Below are 19,466 nucleotides of genomic sequence, written 5' to 3'. Positions count from 1 at the left end.
CAAGCGGATTTAGAACGCTCCTCGCAGATACAGGAAAATTAATTTTTAAAAACTATCGATCGCGTAATTGAGGAATCGCGTAATTAGAACACGTGTAATTCGGGACCCTACTGTACGTTCAGAGGTGTTTTGCGTTGAGTGCCATTTTGTTGAGTAGTTATGAATTATTCTCTAAAAATGTTCTGAAAATGTTGTATATCCATCTGCTTTTGCTTTCCCCTGAATAACAAGTAAATTTGGAATATTATGGCAATGAGTTTACGTAAATTGATCAAGCAGTAATTTATGAAATTAGGTTACAAAATTTGTCTTCACTAACGCTGGGAATATTGACCAAATTTTGGATAATAAAGGAAAATCTAGAAAAAATATTGAGAAGGGAATAATACAAATTAAAAGGTGTCCATTTCATATAGAAACGTTCTGCCGTGAACTTGCAATTTATTTGAAGTGAAAATAGTAAGTAATAAAGAAGATATTAACAATAAACTACAAATAATTAAGTGTACGTAACCCGTACTTATCAGCGTATCAATTTTAGCTACGTACGTACCACCCACCGTTCAAATTTACCGTGTCAAATCCAGTCTTGACTAGGAAATTTTGGGCGAAGGCTGTGAGGGAAGCGGGCCGGGCTGGGAAGCAGCGAACGAGATGGAACTCAAGGCTGGCGCCATCTTGGACAAAACATCGGTCATTGGAGCCTCACTAAGCCCAAAATAGACCCAAATAGTGGAAAAACTCTGTCCTATAAAGGGCTCTTTGGAAGCTTATAGCTGCAATGATGAGGGGACCCCTCCCGGCAAAGGGGAAGTAGTGGTTTCCTAGTACGGGTCAGGGGATGCAGTCGGAATGTAATGACTCCTCGTAGGAGAAGCCCTAGAAGGCATCCTGGAACCTCTACTTGCCGCCGCCTTCATTGTAGCCACTAGAGTACATTGCCAGTGAGGCCACTCAACACACTCAGGACAAGTGTCCTCATGAGCACAAACTCGACCCCGACATGAGGTACACGAGTGGGGATCTACTTACGACAGAAATGCCCCACATAATTTTCATTCACACCCGGACTCCATACTGAAGGAAAAGAGCACTAACACAGACACAACAGGAGGAATGAAACGCTGACAATGCAACACAAAGGGACAAAGGTCGGATAATGGGAAGACAGTCAACGTACAGGTTCACGACCAGAACTGAACTTCGGAGAGATACCTTGGTCCGACCTGACATGGGGGAATGTTCTCATCCCCGGGTAGGACATTCTGTGTCCTGCCAGATTTTTTATGCTTGGGAAGACTAGGGAGGCCTAACGTATTTTTCTGGTCATGACTGGGTGGATTAATGCAGTGCATTTGTGAATACTATTGCTCTTTTGTATGTTAGACCAAAGTTTGCAGTCTTTGTCAATTGGTAGACTATAAATGTGTGATGTATAGGAGTGATTGGTATGTAGCCAGATTATGGTTAAATGCATAAAAATTGGGAAAATTATTAATGGTAGAATTCAAATTTTTAGTTAGTTTTATGGCTACTCTCTTAACATTGCCTTATTTTTCTCCACAGGTAGCTGAATGGGCTACAAGAGCTTTATTTTTGTATGGAGCTAATGCGCCACCAACCACACCAGTAACAACGTCGACTGTGTTTCCACTTCAGACACCTACATCTTATAGTGAGTGATTATTCTAATATCGGATATATTGTTAACCTGTTGAATATGAATCAGGAAGTATGTGTCAAAGTAGTTACTGTTGTTTTGATTCTATATTTTTAAATTAGGTATTCACTTCTTTTTTATTTTGTATCAGTGTTCCAATACTGAGGAAGCTTTAGGAATTTTCACTTTGAATGCAGTATTACATTATATGCAGCAATAACTATGTTATTGGTTAATTCAGTATCGTGCTAGCTTGGTCTTTTGTTCTAATAGCGTAGATTGTTGATGATATAATTGTGAGATAAAAAACTTAGGTGCTTATCAGAAAATAAATTTTAGCAGTATGTGCTTATCAGAAAATAAATTTTAGCCGTATAGTTGAAATCTTCTTAAAAGGGCTGTCTGGCTGAAAAATTATAGAAATTTAAACCTTTTGAAATTAATTTCTTTCTCTTTTTTTAAGATTGCCACACATGTCATTTGACAAATATAAAGTGCTGAAAAAATCTTCATTGACAGAATTATACAGGTCAAGCTTCTTTGGCTACAATTGTTTCCTGCTACAAATTAATTTGGATGAATCCCTCATATACATACTGGATTATGCCCTCATATGTAACTAATAGTAACATATTTCTTTTTGTATGCATAAGCATTCCCAAAGTTTACACATGTTGTGGACATACATACTTATGGCATTTATTATCTAAATGATTATCACATTATTGTGTACCCTTTATTTACCAGAAAATTATTAAAGTCTCTGGCAGACATATTCCATATAGTGATTTATTGCTAGCTTAAGCAAAAGAAACAAGAGATTGCAGCTGCAGTTACAATGTAAGGGTAGTTTGTGATGTGTGTATGTGATCTCTGTCATCTCCCACTTTTGTACATGAATACCTACTAAACACCTCAGTCAGCAGTCTTTCATTATCATTAATGGTAACATTATATTTTTATTATGATTAGAGGCACACCATTATTAAATGAAGAATTATACAGTAATACCAATAGAGGCATTCTCAACAAAACAAATATTGCTGTGAATGAATTTGATAGTGAACAATTGGAAGAAAACAGTAAAAAGTGCCTGTTTAAAGAATTAAAACTTTAAACTCAAATAGTGAAGTCATGCTGGATTATCAAGAAAAGGTGTCTATAGATGTAGAATAAAAAGAAGACGTTTGAAATAGTTGAAAGAAGATAATCAGAAGGCAACTGCAAAAAGTGTGCAGTGCAGTATGCATAAGGGATACAAAGATAGAGAAAAGGCAATTAAAGAGAAATAGAGCCTTCAAGCTCTGCAAAGAACAGGACAGGAAGATATGAGATGAATGATATAGGGAAAAGGAATGGGATGCTAAAAAGCCTGTTTCAAGAGCAGAAAAGGGGATTTTTTCATAGAGCATATTTGTTATACATGAGAAAGTTATATAACTTTGATTAGCTTTGATTTTATCACATCCTTCAGATGTATACTTTGGTTTACAGAGTCATTTTATATGACTGATTGCATCTCTGGTTTGTTTCCTTTTCTCCTCTCCATAGGTAATGATAAAATGGGGTTCTGTTTCTTAGACTAGGGTTTTTGACACTTTCTCATTTGAGGAGTTGGGCTTGTGGAATTAATAAAGGCCTTGGTTAATCTTAATGATTTTGCCTATTACCTTCAGAGATTATAGCAATGACTTCTGAAGTAGAAATAGTTTGAGTTCTTGAATAGTTTGTTCTATTTCTTTAGTAAAGTATGTTCTATTTCTTTATCTTTACTAGGATAAGAGATTTGTGTCAGGGTTTTAAATGTATATTTTAATAGTTTAGTCTGGCAGAGATGATTACAGCAACATAATGTTCTCTACTCCAACATAATACAGGTGTATGACAATATTCTCTCTTTTTTTTTTTTTTTTCTTTTTGAGTTTTAATGGTTGTCTCAATAATACTTTGGACCAAGGATGTGTTAAGTATTTATTTACTTTTTATTCTTGTGATGGGAAATAATAGAGTAGTAACATTTTCTCTAAGTTTCTTGTGATAATTTTTTTTCATAATATTAGGTTATGTTCAATAGATAACTTGGTTTGTTTGCTTGCAAAACTTTACAGCTTTCATTTGTTAGTCGTTTACCTTTGGTGTTTGCTTTGTTGGCATAACCCTTGTATGTCGCAAGTTTCTTTCTTGCAATTTGCTCTGTACATTCCTCACGCTTTTATTATAATGGAATGTGACAAAGGTAAAATTTACACCTTATATTATGTGGTCCTTATATGGAATTACTGTTATTCCTCCATTCAGAGAAATGTATTTAGCTCTTGAATCTGGGTTAAGATTCATGGAAATTTAACACATTTTTTTATAATAAAATTATTTCTTTGTAATTAACTGGTATTAATGAATGTTCGGTAAAAATAGAACTTATCTCTTTACACAAGTAAGATTTTTGGACGTTCCCTCCCACCTCCCCACTTTTTTTTCATACTTGCTCATATTGCTATATGCTTACTCAAACTTATCTTTCCTTAGGGAACAAAAGGCTATTGTACTGAATAGGAAATAATTCTTGTTTTTTAAAGAGATTGCCAAATCTCTTCCGTCTTAGAAATAATAGTTCATCATACATACATATACCAAGGCACTTCCCCCAATTTTGGGGGGTAGCCGACATCAAACAAATGAACTAAAAAAGGGGACCTCTCCTCTCCACGTTCCTCCCAGCCTGACAAGGACTCAACCGAGTTCGGCTGGTACTGCTACCCTCCCCCATTATCCACCACAGATGAAGCTTCATAATGCTGAATCCCGTACTGCTGCTACCTCCGCGGTCATCCAAGGCACCGGAGGAAGCAGCAGGGCCTACCGGAACTGCGTCACAATCGCTCGCCATTCATTCCTATTTTTAGCACGCTCTCTTGCCTCTCTCACATCTATCCTCCTATCACCCAGAACTTCCTTCACTCCATCCATCCACCCAAACCTTGGCCTTCCTCTTGTACTTCTCCCATCAACTCTTGCATTCATAACCTTCTTTAGCAGACAGCCATTTTCCATTCTCTCAACATGGCGAAACCACCTCAACACCTTCATATCCACTCTAGCTCCTAACTCATTTCTTACACCCATTTTCACCATCACTACTTCATTCCTAACCCTATCTACTCGAGATACACCAGCCATACTCCTTAGACACTTCATCTCAAACACATTCAATTTCTGTCTCTCCGTTACTTTCATTCCCCACAACTCCGATCCATACATCACAGTTGGTATAATCACTCTCTCATACAGAACTCTTTACATTTATGCCAAACCCTCTATTTTTTACTACTCCCTTAACTGCCCCCAACACTTTGCAACCTTCATTCACTCGCTGACGTACATCTGCTTCCACTCCACCACTTGCTGTAACAACAGACCCCAAGTACTTAAACTGATCCACCTCCTCAAGTAACTCTCCATTCAACATGACATTCAACTTCGTACCACCTTCCCTTCTCGTACATCTCATAACCTTACTCTTCCCCACATTAACTCTCAACTTCCTTCTCTCACACACCTTTCCAAATTCTCACTAATCGGCCAAGCTTCTCTTCTGTGTCTGCAACTAGAACAGTATCATCCGCAAACAACAACTGATTTACTTCCCATTCATGGTCATTCTCCTCTACCAGTTTCAATCCTCGTCCAAGCACTTGAGCATTCACCTCTCTCACCACTCCATCAACATACAAGTTAAACAACCAAGGCGACATCACACATTCTTGTCTCAGCCCCACTCTCACCAGAAACCAATTGCTCACTTCATTTCCTATCCTAACACATGCTTTACTACCTTTGTAGAAACTTTTCACTGCTTACAACAACCTTCCACTAACTCCATATTACCTCATCACATTCCACATTGCTTCGCTATCAACTCTATCATACGCTTTCTCCAGATCCATAAACGCAGCATACACCTCCGTACCTTTTGCTAAATATTTCTCGCATAGCCTAACTGTAAAAATCTGATTCATACAACCCCTACCTCTTCTAAAACCACCCTGTACTTCTAAGATTGCATTCTCTATTTTATCCTTAATCCTATTAATCAGTACTCTACCATACAATTTTCCAACTACACTCAACAAACTAATACCCCTTGAATTACAACACTCATGCTCATCTCCCTTACCTTTATATAGTGGTACAATACACGCACAAACCCAATCTACTTGTACCATTGACAACACAAAACACATGTTAAACAATCTCAACAACCATTCAAGTACAATCACACCTCCTTCCTTCAACATTTCAGCTCTCACACCATCTATACCAGATGCTTTTCCTACTCTCGTTTCATCTAGTGCTCTCCTCACTTCCTCTCTTGCAAGCTCTCTCTCATTTTCATCTCCCATCACTGGTACCTCAACACTTGCAACAGCAATAATATCTGCCTCCATATTATCCTCAACATTCAGTAAACTTTCAAAATATTCCCCCACCTTTTCCTTGCCTCCTCTCCTTTTAACAACCTTCCATTTCCACCTTTCACTAACTTCAATTCTTGAACCAACCTTCCTTACTCTCTTGACTTCTTTCCAAAATTTCTTCTTATTCTCTTCATATGAATGACCCAATCCCTGACCCCACCTCAGGTCAATTGCCCTCTTTGCCTCACTTACCTTGCATTTTACTTCCACATTTTTCTCTCTATATCTTTCATACTTCCGTATACTATTACTCTGCAGCCATTCTTCAAAATCCCTTTTTTTCTCTTCCACCTTTTCCTTCAGTCCTTCATTCACTACCCTTTCTTATGCTGCCTCCAACAAACTTCTTGCCACACACATCACTTGCAGTCCCAACAAAATTTTCTTTTACCAACTTCCACTGTTCTCAAAATTACCAGTTTCTCTTACTTTCACTTTGTCATATGCCATTTTCAGCCTTTCTTGATATTTACTTTTTACCCCTGGTTTTATTAGCTCTTCAACCCTCACTAGCTCCCTTTTACATGCACCTACTCTATTCCCCCACTCTTTAGCTACAACTAATTTTCCTTCCACCAAAAAATGATCAGACATACCGTTAGCCATACCCCTAAACATGTGCATGTCTTTCAATCTTCAAAACATTCTTTTAGTTGTCAACACATAATTTATTAATGCCCTTTCTACCACTCTTCCATTTGCCACTCTTACCCATGTATACTTGTTTTTATCTTTTTGAAAAAGCTAGAACTTATCACCATCTCTTGCTCAACGCACATATCTACCAGTCTCTCACCACTCTCATTTTCACATGGTACACCATACTTCCCAATGGCACCTTCTACCTCTCCAGTGCCCACTCTAGCATTTAAGTCACCCATGACAACTACATAATTCCTTCTACACACCTAGTTAATTCATTCCAGAACTCATTCCGCTCTTCTTCACTTTTTTCAACCTGGCCCATACGCACTGACAAAAGCCCAACATTCCCTACCCAACCTAACCCTTACCCACATTAACCTATATGATATCTCCTTCCATTCCACTACTTTACCTGTCATCCATTCACTCAGCAATAAAGCCACACCTTCTCTTGCTCTTCCCCTTTCAATCCCAGACACTACCAGACATTTCACCAATCATCACTTCACCTTTTCCTTTTATCTTTGTCTCACACAAAGCCAATATATCCATCCTTCTATTCCTGAATATACTTCCAATCTCACATCTTCTACTCTTTATCGTATTAAATCCATGCACATTCAAACACCCCAAAACTAGAGTGCCGGGAGCAGTCACTCTCCCCCCAGCTCCACCTCTTTGATGTCTCGCAGGATTATAATACAAGAGGGGGGTTCCCAGCCCCCTTGTCCCGTACCTTTTAGTCGCCTCTTATGACACGCAGGGATACATTGGCGCTATTCTAATTGTTTTTATGCCCCTGTGGCTATATGGGGCCATGAATCTCCAAAAAGTGGTTTTCGTAAACAAAATGAGATCCTTAAAAGTAAAAAGCCACTCACTCTAATTTTGTGCTAAAATAGAAAAATTGCCCTATTAACTTTACTGTAAACAAATACTCGAATGAGATATTTTGAAAACTTTCACTGTGACGGTGAAAAAGGGAATAGAATTGAATTATGGCAATCCAATGTGAGTAATTTAGAATTTTAAAAGCTAAAGAACTGAAAGGGCCTGTGGAATATGGAAAAAGGAAATCCAAGTATCCTGTAAAATAAAAGCAGATAGACAGCTGGTCATCCATAAGTTTCCGTAGTATAAAATTTGTTGAGATGGAGAAGGCCTGATTAGTGAGAATTTTTTTTTTGGAATAGTGGTATGCAAAGAATATAGGATATAGTGCAATGTGGAAAAAAAATAATAGAATAATAATGCTTGAGGACTGATATTATTTGAGGATATGGAGGTAAAGCAGAGAAAATATGTTGAAGCAGGTCTTTATAAAGTGTCAACCACAAGAAAAGTAAAACTTAGTGAGGAAGAACTTTAATATATATTCTTGGAAAGATATTTAACAGATTACAAAAGCAAATCATTAGATTGGCACTTCAGAGGCAGAAGGGACCATATAGGCTTATTCAGATAGTTAGTCTTCCACAAAACTAGATTTTGAGTAAAGATTGTGGCAGTGCTGAGCTTTTTGGTGTGTACCATAGTAATTGAGATTCAATAAAAATATTGCAAAAAATTTTTAGAGGCTGCTAAATGGAGATATCCGATTGTCAATATTTGAAGCTAAGGAAGAGTGAAATCTTGAGTAATAGACTGTAGAGAATACTATTAAAAATTGACTTAGGAAAGCAAATCTTATGGTGACTAAAGAAAGCTAAATAATACTGTCAGGAGAAAAGATTTTGGGGTTATTGTAGGAAATATTTAGACACTAGGCTAATTCAGTGTTGTGTACTGAATGTAGCGGATGGTGTGAGAAAGAGATGCTCAGGATAAGTTTTGAATACTTTTTTTTCTGTCTGGTCTCAGCAGTCGACTGTTATCATGAATTGTTGAACAAAACATTTGGGGTCTGTTAAACTATATCCTTGAGGTGGATTATGATCTTAGATACCTCTACTTTTAGGTGATTGTGCATGCTGTAGATTTTTTTTTTATGATTCTGACCATCCTTTGCATTCCATTATGTATATGTTATATGGAATTAATACTAGTGGTTTTACCTTTTCTTTTCTTGAGAGTCAGTGCTACATAGTATTTTAGAAGTTCCTTCTGCCTATGTCCAAGTTGTGGAGTGGTTGTCCTAATCAAATAGTTGAATTGGTAGAACTTTGGAAGTTCAAACCTAATGCAAGGCCTTTTATATTTAGTAGGTGGACATATTTTTTTTTTTTTTAGTTACTCATCTTTTTAACATTGTTAATGATTATAGTTATAAGAATAGGTTTAGGTCATAGCTATCAGTTGGTATAAGATTGGGGGCTGTTTAGTCTCTAATTTGGTTGCCAGCAGCAGCAAATTTGAGTCATAAGATTTCTTTTGAAAAATTTTGATCTATTAATTTACATTTGTTAAAAAATTTTAACCGAGTATCATTATCCCTCCCACCAGGCCAATGTGGTATTCAGCACATGAATTCCAGACATTTTTATTGAAGTAAACTAATTGTTTTCATGAAAGTTGAATGTCTCAGTACTTAACTGTCGGAAAAGAATAATTCAGTTGAAATAATGAAGACCTAAGAAACTGTCAGTAAGGCTGCTAATTTCCTTTGTCACTAAGCCTTTTCTTCTGCAAGTAGTTGATGTGTTTATGATTTTTGTGCTATGTACAAATCTGCTATATTCAAGCACAAATTGTGCCCTTTATTCATTACTAAAGTGTTCTTTCAGTGTCCATTTGGCCCATGGCTTTATCCACATTTTAGAATTCTAGTTTATATCTTTTTCTTTTTATTCTTGCAATTTACATTACATCTGCATGGTTCTCCCCCCCCATTTAGTACCTCTGTTTTGAATGTCCACCCTGGTCCCAGCACTCAGCCTTATGAACCAAAATCATTGAATAAAATCAAATAGGTGCAAATTCTTATGACAAACCAGTTAGACAAATAGGACTTTTAATGTTGTTTGTTAATCCTGAAGTGATAATGCTTAATCACCCTTGAGTAATAACCTTGTCATATATTGTGAAAATCCAGTTAATACAGGGTAGGCTACAAGATAAGGATGCCATGTTTTAACAATTACTGGAGTTACCCAGGTATTTCAATGATTATTGTTACTTTTTAATACAAATTACAATACTCTTAATTACAGACTTTCAACCAACACAAGTATCAACACCAGTAATAGGGCAAAATATAACAGTACAAGATACAATGTTCTCCCCTCTGCACAACGCTTTGTATTTGTTTATGGCAAGAATACTGCGGCCAGCCTGGGGTACTCCAGTTGCAAGGGAAACTCTTGTTGATGGCAAACCAGTGGTAAGTTTTATATATATTTGAACAATTTATATTCATTGGGAGTAGTGTTATTTCTGTGAACCTCCCTGATGTTCATATTACCTTTCTCAAAGCTCGATTAAACTGTATAAACATTCGCCCCTTAAATAAAAACCTCTCCTTTCTTTCCTCCCAATAGACTTAGGCCTCTAGTAAAGAATGAGACAATCTAGCAGTAAATGGTAATAATGGCTTGGCCAAGGTTTACGAACTTTGTCTTCAGTCTCTGTATCGCTTTCGGTTTGAACTGCAGGACCCTCACTAACAGTAGTTTGGTTATTTAGGTTTTTAATGCTTTTCGAGATGTCTTCTTGATTTTTTAGTAATTACTGTGTAGATTTTTCAAGGAAATTGTTTTTGTGTGATCATGATCTGCATTCTGTGTGACCCACTGTCCGTACCAATATTGTGTTTCAGAATATCTTTGTGAGAAGTGCAAAGGCCTCATTATTCCTTGTCAGGTTCATCCCCTTCCCTCTCTTTCTCAGTTGCTGATTCAGCCAACTCCTCAGTTAGATCCTCGCTGCTGCCATCAAGCAACTTAGACATCATCCTCAGCTCTTTTCTCGAGACTTTGACTTCCACTTTCCTAGCTAAGTTTACAATCTTCGTAAGGGGTTTTTGGAAAAAGCTTCATCAGGACTGGAGCCGACAAAGACGTTTCCAGCAAGCATTCATAGATTCATAGTCTCAGGCCTGATTCCTCAACAAGAGGCAGACAGTCGGTGATCGTGAATCCCTTCCAATACTGGATAATGTTCAGGTCAGGGTCGTTATCCCTGCTACTTTTGAGTTATGCCATCACTCGTCGGTTTTAGTGGGCATTGAAATTCTTAATCACCCACTGCTCCATAAGTTGGATGAGGCAGTGGTGTTCGTAGGAAAGGACACCACTTGCGCATTAGGGTTTCGTTACCCTTACTGAGGATGTATGTCCAGAAGCTTTGTTAATGGTAAGTAGGTCTTTGAACTCCAACCTATTCTGAAGGTAGGGTTCAACCTCTGGGAAGAAGCAGTATTGAAACCAGTTTAGTTGTTCAAGCCTTCTTTTTATGCATCCAGTAAATGGGCAGCAAATTCATGTTGTGGCATGGAAGTGTTAGGGGCCTTGCTGACTTATAAATGAAGCCAGGTTTAATAATGTAGGTAGTAGGTTAGTCAGGGCACTGGCCAGACAGTAATACATTGGATCGGATCCCTCACTTTGGTTACCCTCTTAACGAGAGAATGCCTTGTCAAACTCATCATGCTTCAACACAGGCCAAGACAGTCAGAGTCCACAGAGATGACTTTGGTAGCGCCCTGGTGGCTGGAGAGGGAGTGGTTCGCGGATCTTCATGACCTAGCCACCCTTCCTCCGTGGCCCTTACCGGCAAGAGAAGACCTGCTAAGCCAACCGCACTTCCAAAGGGTGCACAAAAACCCTCAGGGGCTGAGGCTACATGCGTGGAGGTTATCCAGCGCCTGTTAAGGAAGGAAGGCTTCTCGGACAAAACAGCAGATAGGATGTCGGGGTATCTGCGTAAGTCCTCTTGCGTTGTGTACCTGGCGAAATGGGCATCTTTTGTCAAGTGGTGTGCCACTCAGAATCTGCGGCCCTTAGACGCATCGGTCCACAATATCGCGGACTTCCTAGTACACTTGAGGATGACCTAGGAGTCTCCATTCCAGCCATCAAGGGAGTTAGTGGCACTGGGCCAGGTGTTCCAACTCAAGGGCTTCAACCTGGGCACCTCGTGTCACATCTCTATGCTCATCAGGAGCTTTGAGCAAACTTGTGACCCCCGCACCTCGAGGGTTCCCCGGTGGGATGTAGCCAAGGTCCTCAAGGCCCTCTCACGGCCCCCGTTCGAGCCACTCAAAGATATTTTGGACAAGGATCTCACCCTCAAAGCCGTCTTCTTGCTAGCCCTGGCCTCGGCGAAACAAGTGAGTGAGCTCCACGGTCTGTCCTTTGAGTTGTCCCACTCGAAAGGGTAGAGGGACATGACATTCAAGTTCCTGCCGGAGTTCGTAGCGAAGACCCCAGAACCCTGCAATTGCGGACCCTAGGTTCGAAGAATTCTCAATTCCTACTATTCCGCGTTCGGACAACCCGGAAGACCTGCTCTTGTGCCCCGTAAGGACTCTCAGGAAGTATCTTAGTAGGACAACCAAACTCAGACTGACCGTGAAGAGTTTGTTTGTGTCCACAGGCTCAGTCAAGAAGGCAGTTTCTAAAAACACCATATCCTTCTGGCTTCGTCAGGTGATAAAGAGGTCTTATGAGATGGAGGGCTCCATGGTGCCTGGGACCCCGAGACCCCATGATATTAGGGGCCTTAGCACGTCCTTAGCGTTTGACACCAACATGGCCGTAGGCCAAATCTTACGGGCGGGCACTTGGGCTAGGCAGTCCACCTTTACAGCACATTACCCCAAGGACTGTACGAGGAAGTCCCTGGATGCCTTCTCCATCGGGCCAGTCATTTCGGCTATGCAACAGGTTTAGTAGGTTGGGCCCCGGGGTAGCCCGTGGGAAGTAATCGCAAGCGACACAGGTTCCTCATTACTATCCCCTATTCCTTGCTACCCTCTATTCCTTTCCCGAGACCCCATCCTTTATTCCCCATCCTTACATGAGAGAATGGGACGTTGAGGCACATCATGTCTGGATTATTAATAAAAGGTGAGTTGTACATAAGGTAGACTTTTGCGTGCTTTCCCCTACTCTCCTACCTCTCCCTGGGCGTCCAGACCTAGTCTCCTATCTAGGTCATGTACCCCAGTAAGTCTCGAATAATCCGAACTGTAAGCCACTCCCTCCTCCTAAAGTATAAGTCTCCTAAGAAAGTAGTTCGAGGTAAGTACTCCTTGTTGGAACAAATCACAAATTTTAAGTAATTTGTATTTTTCCTAACAGTTCTTACCTCGAACTACTTTCGGGTTATGGCCCTCCCATCTTACCCTGAGTATCTTAAAGGAGTTCGAGGAGGACTTAAACATACGCTTACTGACTAACAAGCACGACACCACACGCTGACCCAGGGTCGCCCCAGGGCGAGTATCCTTCCGCCCCGGAGCGCCCCTGCGAGGTAGCGGAGAGAGGGGGAACTACGCAAAATTCTTGGTCGGTGATTAAGGAGATTCCCAGACTCTCCTAAGAAAGTAGTTCGAGGTAAGTACTGTTAGGAAAAATACAAATTACTTAAAATTTGTGATTTTCATTTTGAAGCATTGTGACAGGCAAGAGGGTTCTTGAACTTGGGGAAATTGCTCCCCCAGTTTGAATCTAAACTCCTGTCTCATTTCTTTCTTCCTCTGAATATTACTTTGACCTTCCCCTAATTTTATAAACTTTCTTTCGTGTTGCTGTCCCAACTCTATGAGTAAAATTTCCCTTATATATATGTGTATATATGTACATATATATATTTCTCTATTTTTCTTTTAATTGCTTGGATGTATCTACATCCGTTATTGCCGCTGGCATGGATGTTTCTACATCCATTATTGATGCCTGCTTCGATAAATGCGAGGAGGTGTCGCGGTTGGGATGTATTTGCATTCAAAGCTACATGTGAGAGTATTGGATGATCTTAGCCCTCCCGAAGATGATTAGGACCTTTTTGGCGGAACTATTTTCAAGGGTTTGGCCGTGAAATCCCGGGGAATCCATTGTTTGGGATGGGACTCCTGGCTTCTGGCTGGAAGCCCATCATTATAGATATGGGGAGGAGGATTCCATATTTCTTTGGTCTCAGTCCTAACAGGTGGGTTCAGCTTAGACCTGTGCCTCTATATCTGTTTTGGTTCAATCCTTCAGGTAGGGTATAAAGTGGACTATCTGGGAAGTATACTCTCATTGTGCTGATAGTGGAGAGTGCAAATTTCATGTTCGACGTGGGATGATCTATTGATATTCTCAAGCTGGAAAATTACCTAATTTACTCACAAACAACTAACTACCCTCTCTAAAATAGATCTTTCTAATGATAAAGCCCCCTCCCCTGGATATGCCGACTCTCCCCTGGCACTGTTGATGACCTCTGGCATATGTATTAAGGAATATTTTGCTGAGACAACTTAGGAATGGAAAAGGAACACTATTCCAATGTCCAGAAGTATGAGGGTAAGGTGAAAAATTGAAAGTCATTCATATATGCAGTTTGCCAATATGCTGTAATTATAAAGTGTTATGGATGACTTTTAAAAATTATGGTAAGACTGTGTAAATATGGAAAATTTCAAGAAGAGGGAAAATGGGAAGCATGGATCTGCTTTAATTATCATGAAGAGGCCTTTAAAGTAATTTCTGAAATTTCTAAATTAAAAATTAATAATGTTATGGTCTCCCGAGAATCTTGATATGTATCACCCAAGTGACTGGTACATACATACATATACCAAGGCACCTCCCCCAATTTGGGGGTAGCCGACATCAACAAATGAAACAAAAACAAAGGGGACCTCTACTCTCTACGTTCCTCCCAGCCTAACAAGGGACTCAACCGAGTTCAGCTGGTACTGCTAGGGTGCCATAGCCTACCCTCCTCCGTTATCCACCACAGATGAAGGCACTGGAGGAAGCAGCAGGGCCTACCGGAACTGCGTCACAATCGCTCGCCATTCACTTCTATTTCTAGCACGCTCTCTTGCCCCTCTCACATCTATCCATTTTTCTAATTTTTGATGAATATTTTTGAAAATCTGCGATGCACCGAGACCGCAAAACTTGAGCTGCGAAATGGCGAGGGATTACTGTACTATCAATCATGTCACCTGGTGGGCCAGGAAGTCGGGGAATACTTGCCGGTAAGAGACTGATGTCTCGCCGGGTAAATCCTGAACTGCAGTTAGCGATTAGGTTCTGACTTCTTTTAGGGCTTCTGGTGGCATGGTTGGAAGCAACCTGTCCTTTCATTAGAAGGAGCTAGGGTATGATCCCAAGTATGAGGTAGAAATATATATATATATATATATATATATATATATATATATATATATATATATATATATATATATATATATATATATTTCTATATATGTATATAAATATATATATATATGTATATATATGTATATATAAATATATAGATATATATATATGTGTATATATATATATATATATATATATATATATATATATATATATATATATATATATATATATCATATATATATATATATATATATATATATATATATATATATATATATATATATATATATATATATATATATATATATATATATATATAAATTTCTACCTCATATATCTATATATATATATATGTGCGTATATATATATATATGTGTGTATATCTATATATATATATATATATATATATATATATATATATATATATATATATATATATACATATACATATATATATATATATATTATATATATATATATAAATATACATATAGTGGGATAATCTGGACGAGTCCCTCCTTCAGCGGTTAGCAGATTCAGTGCCGAAGAGACTTCAATAAGTCCGGAAACGTCGTGGTATGCCTATCAAGTACTAGAGGAGGATTTGGTTAGTATTCATTTCAATGTTTATGATGATTGTTTTAATAATTGATTTTTCCTGAATATTTTTATTTTGTGGTAGTCGTTTTCTTCCGTTTTCTATTTAATGCAGATGGTTTTGACCATTACTGTATATATATATATATATATATATATATATATATATATATGTGTATATATGTATATATATGTATATATATATATATATGTATATATATATATATATGTATATATATATATATATATATATATATATATATATATATATATATATATATATATATATATATATATATATATATATATATATATATATATCTATGTATATATATATATATATATATATATATATATATATCTATATCTATGTATATATATATATATATATATATATATATATATATATATATATATATATATATATATATATATATCACTCACTCACTCCACTGGCTGGAGTATATATATCTATATATATATCTATATATCTATATATATACAGTGGAACCTCTACATACGAATTTAATCCGTTCCAGAACCAACTTCGGATGTAGAAATTGATCGGATGTCGAAACGAATTTTCCCATAAGAATACATTGAAATAGGATTAATCCGTGGTTGAGCCCAAAAACCTATGATAACTTCTTAATAAACTACTACACATAACTTTCCCATGAGAATAATGAACACTAAATTAGATAATAGACATGTAAATAAGAAGAATAGACATGTAAATAAGAAGAATTAGCAAAAAATGATAAATAAGAAATGGGTTTTTAGCGTCACTTTACCTTAGAAACTCCAGCGCAGGTGTTGTTCGTCTTCGCTACGCAGAGAGGAGAGAGGAGACGGACGGATGGCGAGGAGGTAGAGAGGTTAACTACGATAAACGTAACACTACCGTAACTTATTTTAACTTACACTAAGTGAACTTTAACATAACTTAGCTTATTTTTTTTTTATTTTTATATTTTATATTTTTTTTTACATTTTCTTTTTTTCTTTTTGATGATTACGTAATTTTAATCACTATCACTTACATTTAAAATTGACTGAATTTCTTTTGCTTCACTCTTTTCCGTTTTCTGTGTTTCACTTTCTTCCTCTTCACTCTTTGCCGTTTTCTTCGGTTCACTTACATCCTCTTCATCGCGAGTTCGCTTCGCAGTTTTTTTAAAGAAAGCATCGATAGATAATTGCTTCGTATGGCTTTTCAGAATGTTTCGAAAGTGCGTTAGGCAAACATCATCGAATTGAGAAACTACACGACAAACCTGCAATTTCTTTGGATGGTATTTGTCGATGAAGTCGACCACGTCTTGATATTTTCCTAACACCTCTTTTATTTGCGCTGAACCTAACACATGTTCTACCTCCTTGCTCTCTTCCTCGTCATCACTCATGTGCTCCGACATAGCATGGAGTTCCTTGAGCTCATCCGTCGTCAGTTCGTCGTGATGTTTGGCGACGAGTTCCGTAACGTCATCTGCGTCGACCTCCAGACCCATGGACTTGCCAAGGGAGACGATTTCCTCTACGGCTTCCGCTGCACCGACCACGGGATCAGGTTCGGGGTCAAAACCCTCGAAATCTCGGGGAGAAACTGCATCAGGCCACAGCTTCTTCCATGCAGAATTGAGGGTCCGTCGAGTTAATCCCACCCAAGCCTGATCAATGATCTTTAAGCAGTGCACGATATTGAAGTGGCCCCTCCAAAATTCACGCAAAGTTAAGTTGGTGCTTTGCGTGACATTAAAGCACTGCTTGAATAAGTGCTTGGTGTACAGCTTCTTAAAATTAGAGATGACTTGCTGGTCCATGGGCTGGAGGATAGAGGTGGTATTTGGTGGAAGATACAGCACCTTTATGAACTTGAATTCATCGAAGATATCATCTTCAAGTCCGGGGGGGTGAGCGGGTGCATTGTCAAGGCATAGCAGGCACTTTAAAGGCAATTTCTGCTCATGAAGATACTTCTTCACAGAAGGACCGAAAACTTGGTTTACCCATTGCACAAAGAATTGCCTAGTGACCCAGGCCTTCGAGTTGGATCGCCAGAAAACATGAAGCTGATCCTTATCGACGTTGTGTGCTTTAAAGGCCCTAGGGCTCTCCGAATGGTAAACAAGCAAGGGCTTGACTTTAAAGTCCCCGCTAGCGTTGGCACATAGAGCAAGAGTCAACCGATCCTTCATTGGCTTATGCCCAGGCAATTTCTTCTCTTCAGCAGTGATGTAGGTTCGACTCGGCATCTTCTTCCAAAACAGCCCGGTTTCATCACAATTGAACACCTGCTGCTCTACGTAGCCTTCTTCCTTTACGATATTTTCGAATTTCTTAACAAAGTCAGTTGCAGCCTTTGTGTCCGCACTAGCAGCCTCTCCGTGGCGAACAACTGAATGAATCCCGGACCGTTTCTTAAATTTCTCGAACCAGCCACGAGATGCCTTGAAATCATCTGAGGAAGGCTCGGTTGAACTCTCCCCAGCATCACCCACAGAGCTCTCCTCCTTCAAGTCCGTAAAGATGGCGTGCGCCTTCTTGCAGATAACGGTTTCGGTGATGGTGTCGCCAACGATCTCTCTATCCTTAATCCACACTAGTAGAAGTCGTTCCATCTCTTCTATGATAGGGGTACGGCGTTTGGAAATTATAGTGATCCCCTTAGAAGGTTTCACTGCTTTAATAGCTTCCTTCTGTTTAAGGATTGTCGAGATCGTCGACATATTACGGCCATACTGTTTAGCAAGTTCACTCGCGCGGATGCCACGCTCATGTTTTTCAATATTTTCCTGCTTAATTTCTATAGAAAGCATTTCCTTCTTCCTTTTCTCACCACTACCACTGGCAAAACTAAGCCTTTTTGGACCCATGATTTACGTAAATTATCGTTAATGGATGCACGTAAAAAATCACGATTAATTCACAGTTAATATCACAACGCAAAGAGCACAACCGCACGAAGCCGACGAGAACAGAGGACTGACCCAAGCCGCGCTAATTGAGCGTCCCTCCGAGGTCGATGTGCTGCCTTCTATCGGCGGAAATAAAAAACACTTCAGGCGCTATGAGCACCGACTACGCGTACGAGTATTGTTTACTTCGGGTGTCGAAAAAAACATTCGGGTGTAGAGTCGGAACGTGTTCGAATTGTACTTCGGGTGTCGAAAAATTCGGATACAACCGGTACGACGAAAATTGCTACTTCGTGTGTCGAAATAAAATTCGGGTGTAGAGTCAAAAATTTGCTCGAATTTTACTTCGGATGTTGGAAAATTCGGATGTAGATACAATCGGATGTAGAGGTTCCACTGTATACATATATATATATATATATATATATATATATATATCTATATATATATCTATATATATATATATATATATATATATATTATATATATATATATATATATATATATATATATATATATAGTGGTACCTCTACATACGAATTTAATCCGTTCCACAACCGACTTCGGATGTAGAAACGAATTTTCCCATAAGAATACATTGAAATAGGATTAATCCGTGGTTGAGCCCATAAACCTATGATAACTCCTTAATAAATTACTACACATAATTACACATGACAATATGCACTCTAAATTAGATAATAGACATGTAAAAAAGAATAATTATTAAGAAATAATAAATAAGAAACGGGTTTTTACCGTCACTTTACCTTAGAAAGTCCAGCGCAGGTGTTGGTCTTGCTACGCAGAGAGGAGACGGACGGGCGGCGAGGAGGTAGAGAGGGTGACTACGATAAACGTACACTACCGTAACTTATTCTAACTTACACTAAGTGAACTTTAACCTAACTTA

The 19,466-nt window shown here is 38.5% G+C and overlaps 1 protein-coding gene across 1 annotated transcript in view; it reads left to right on the top strand.

The window, feature by feature from the left end:
• The window catches only part of Nup154 (nuclear pore complex protein Nup154), a 290,508-nt gene that overhangs the window by 214,017 nt on the left and 57,025 nt on the right, over nucleotides 1–19,466 (top strand). The window contains exons 8-9 of the mRNA XM_068349854.1: nucleotides 1,567–1,675; nucleotides 9,930–10,099. Of these exons, the coding sequence (XP_068205955.1) occupies nucleotides 1,567–1,675; nucleotides 9,930–10,099 (279 nt within the window). The remainder of the gene's footprint in view (nucleotides 1–1,566; nucleotides 1,676–9,929; nucleotides 10,100–19,466) is intronic.

The sequence above is a fragment of the Palaemon carinicauda genome, chromosome 2, assembly GCF_036898095.1.
Source record: "Palaemon carinicauda isolate YSFRI2023 chromosome 2, ASM3689809v2, whole genome shotgun sequence".
In the NCBI taxonomy this organism is placed as follows: Eukaryota; Metazoa; Arthropoda; class Malacostraca; order Decapoda; family Palaemonidae; genus Palaemon; species Palaemon carinicauda.
This window is presented reverse-complemented; position numbering and strand designations above follow the sequence as displayed.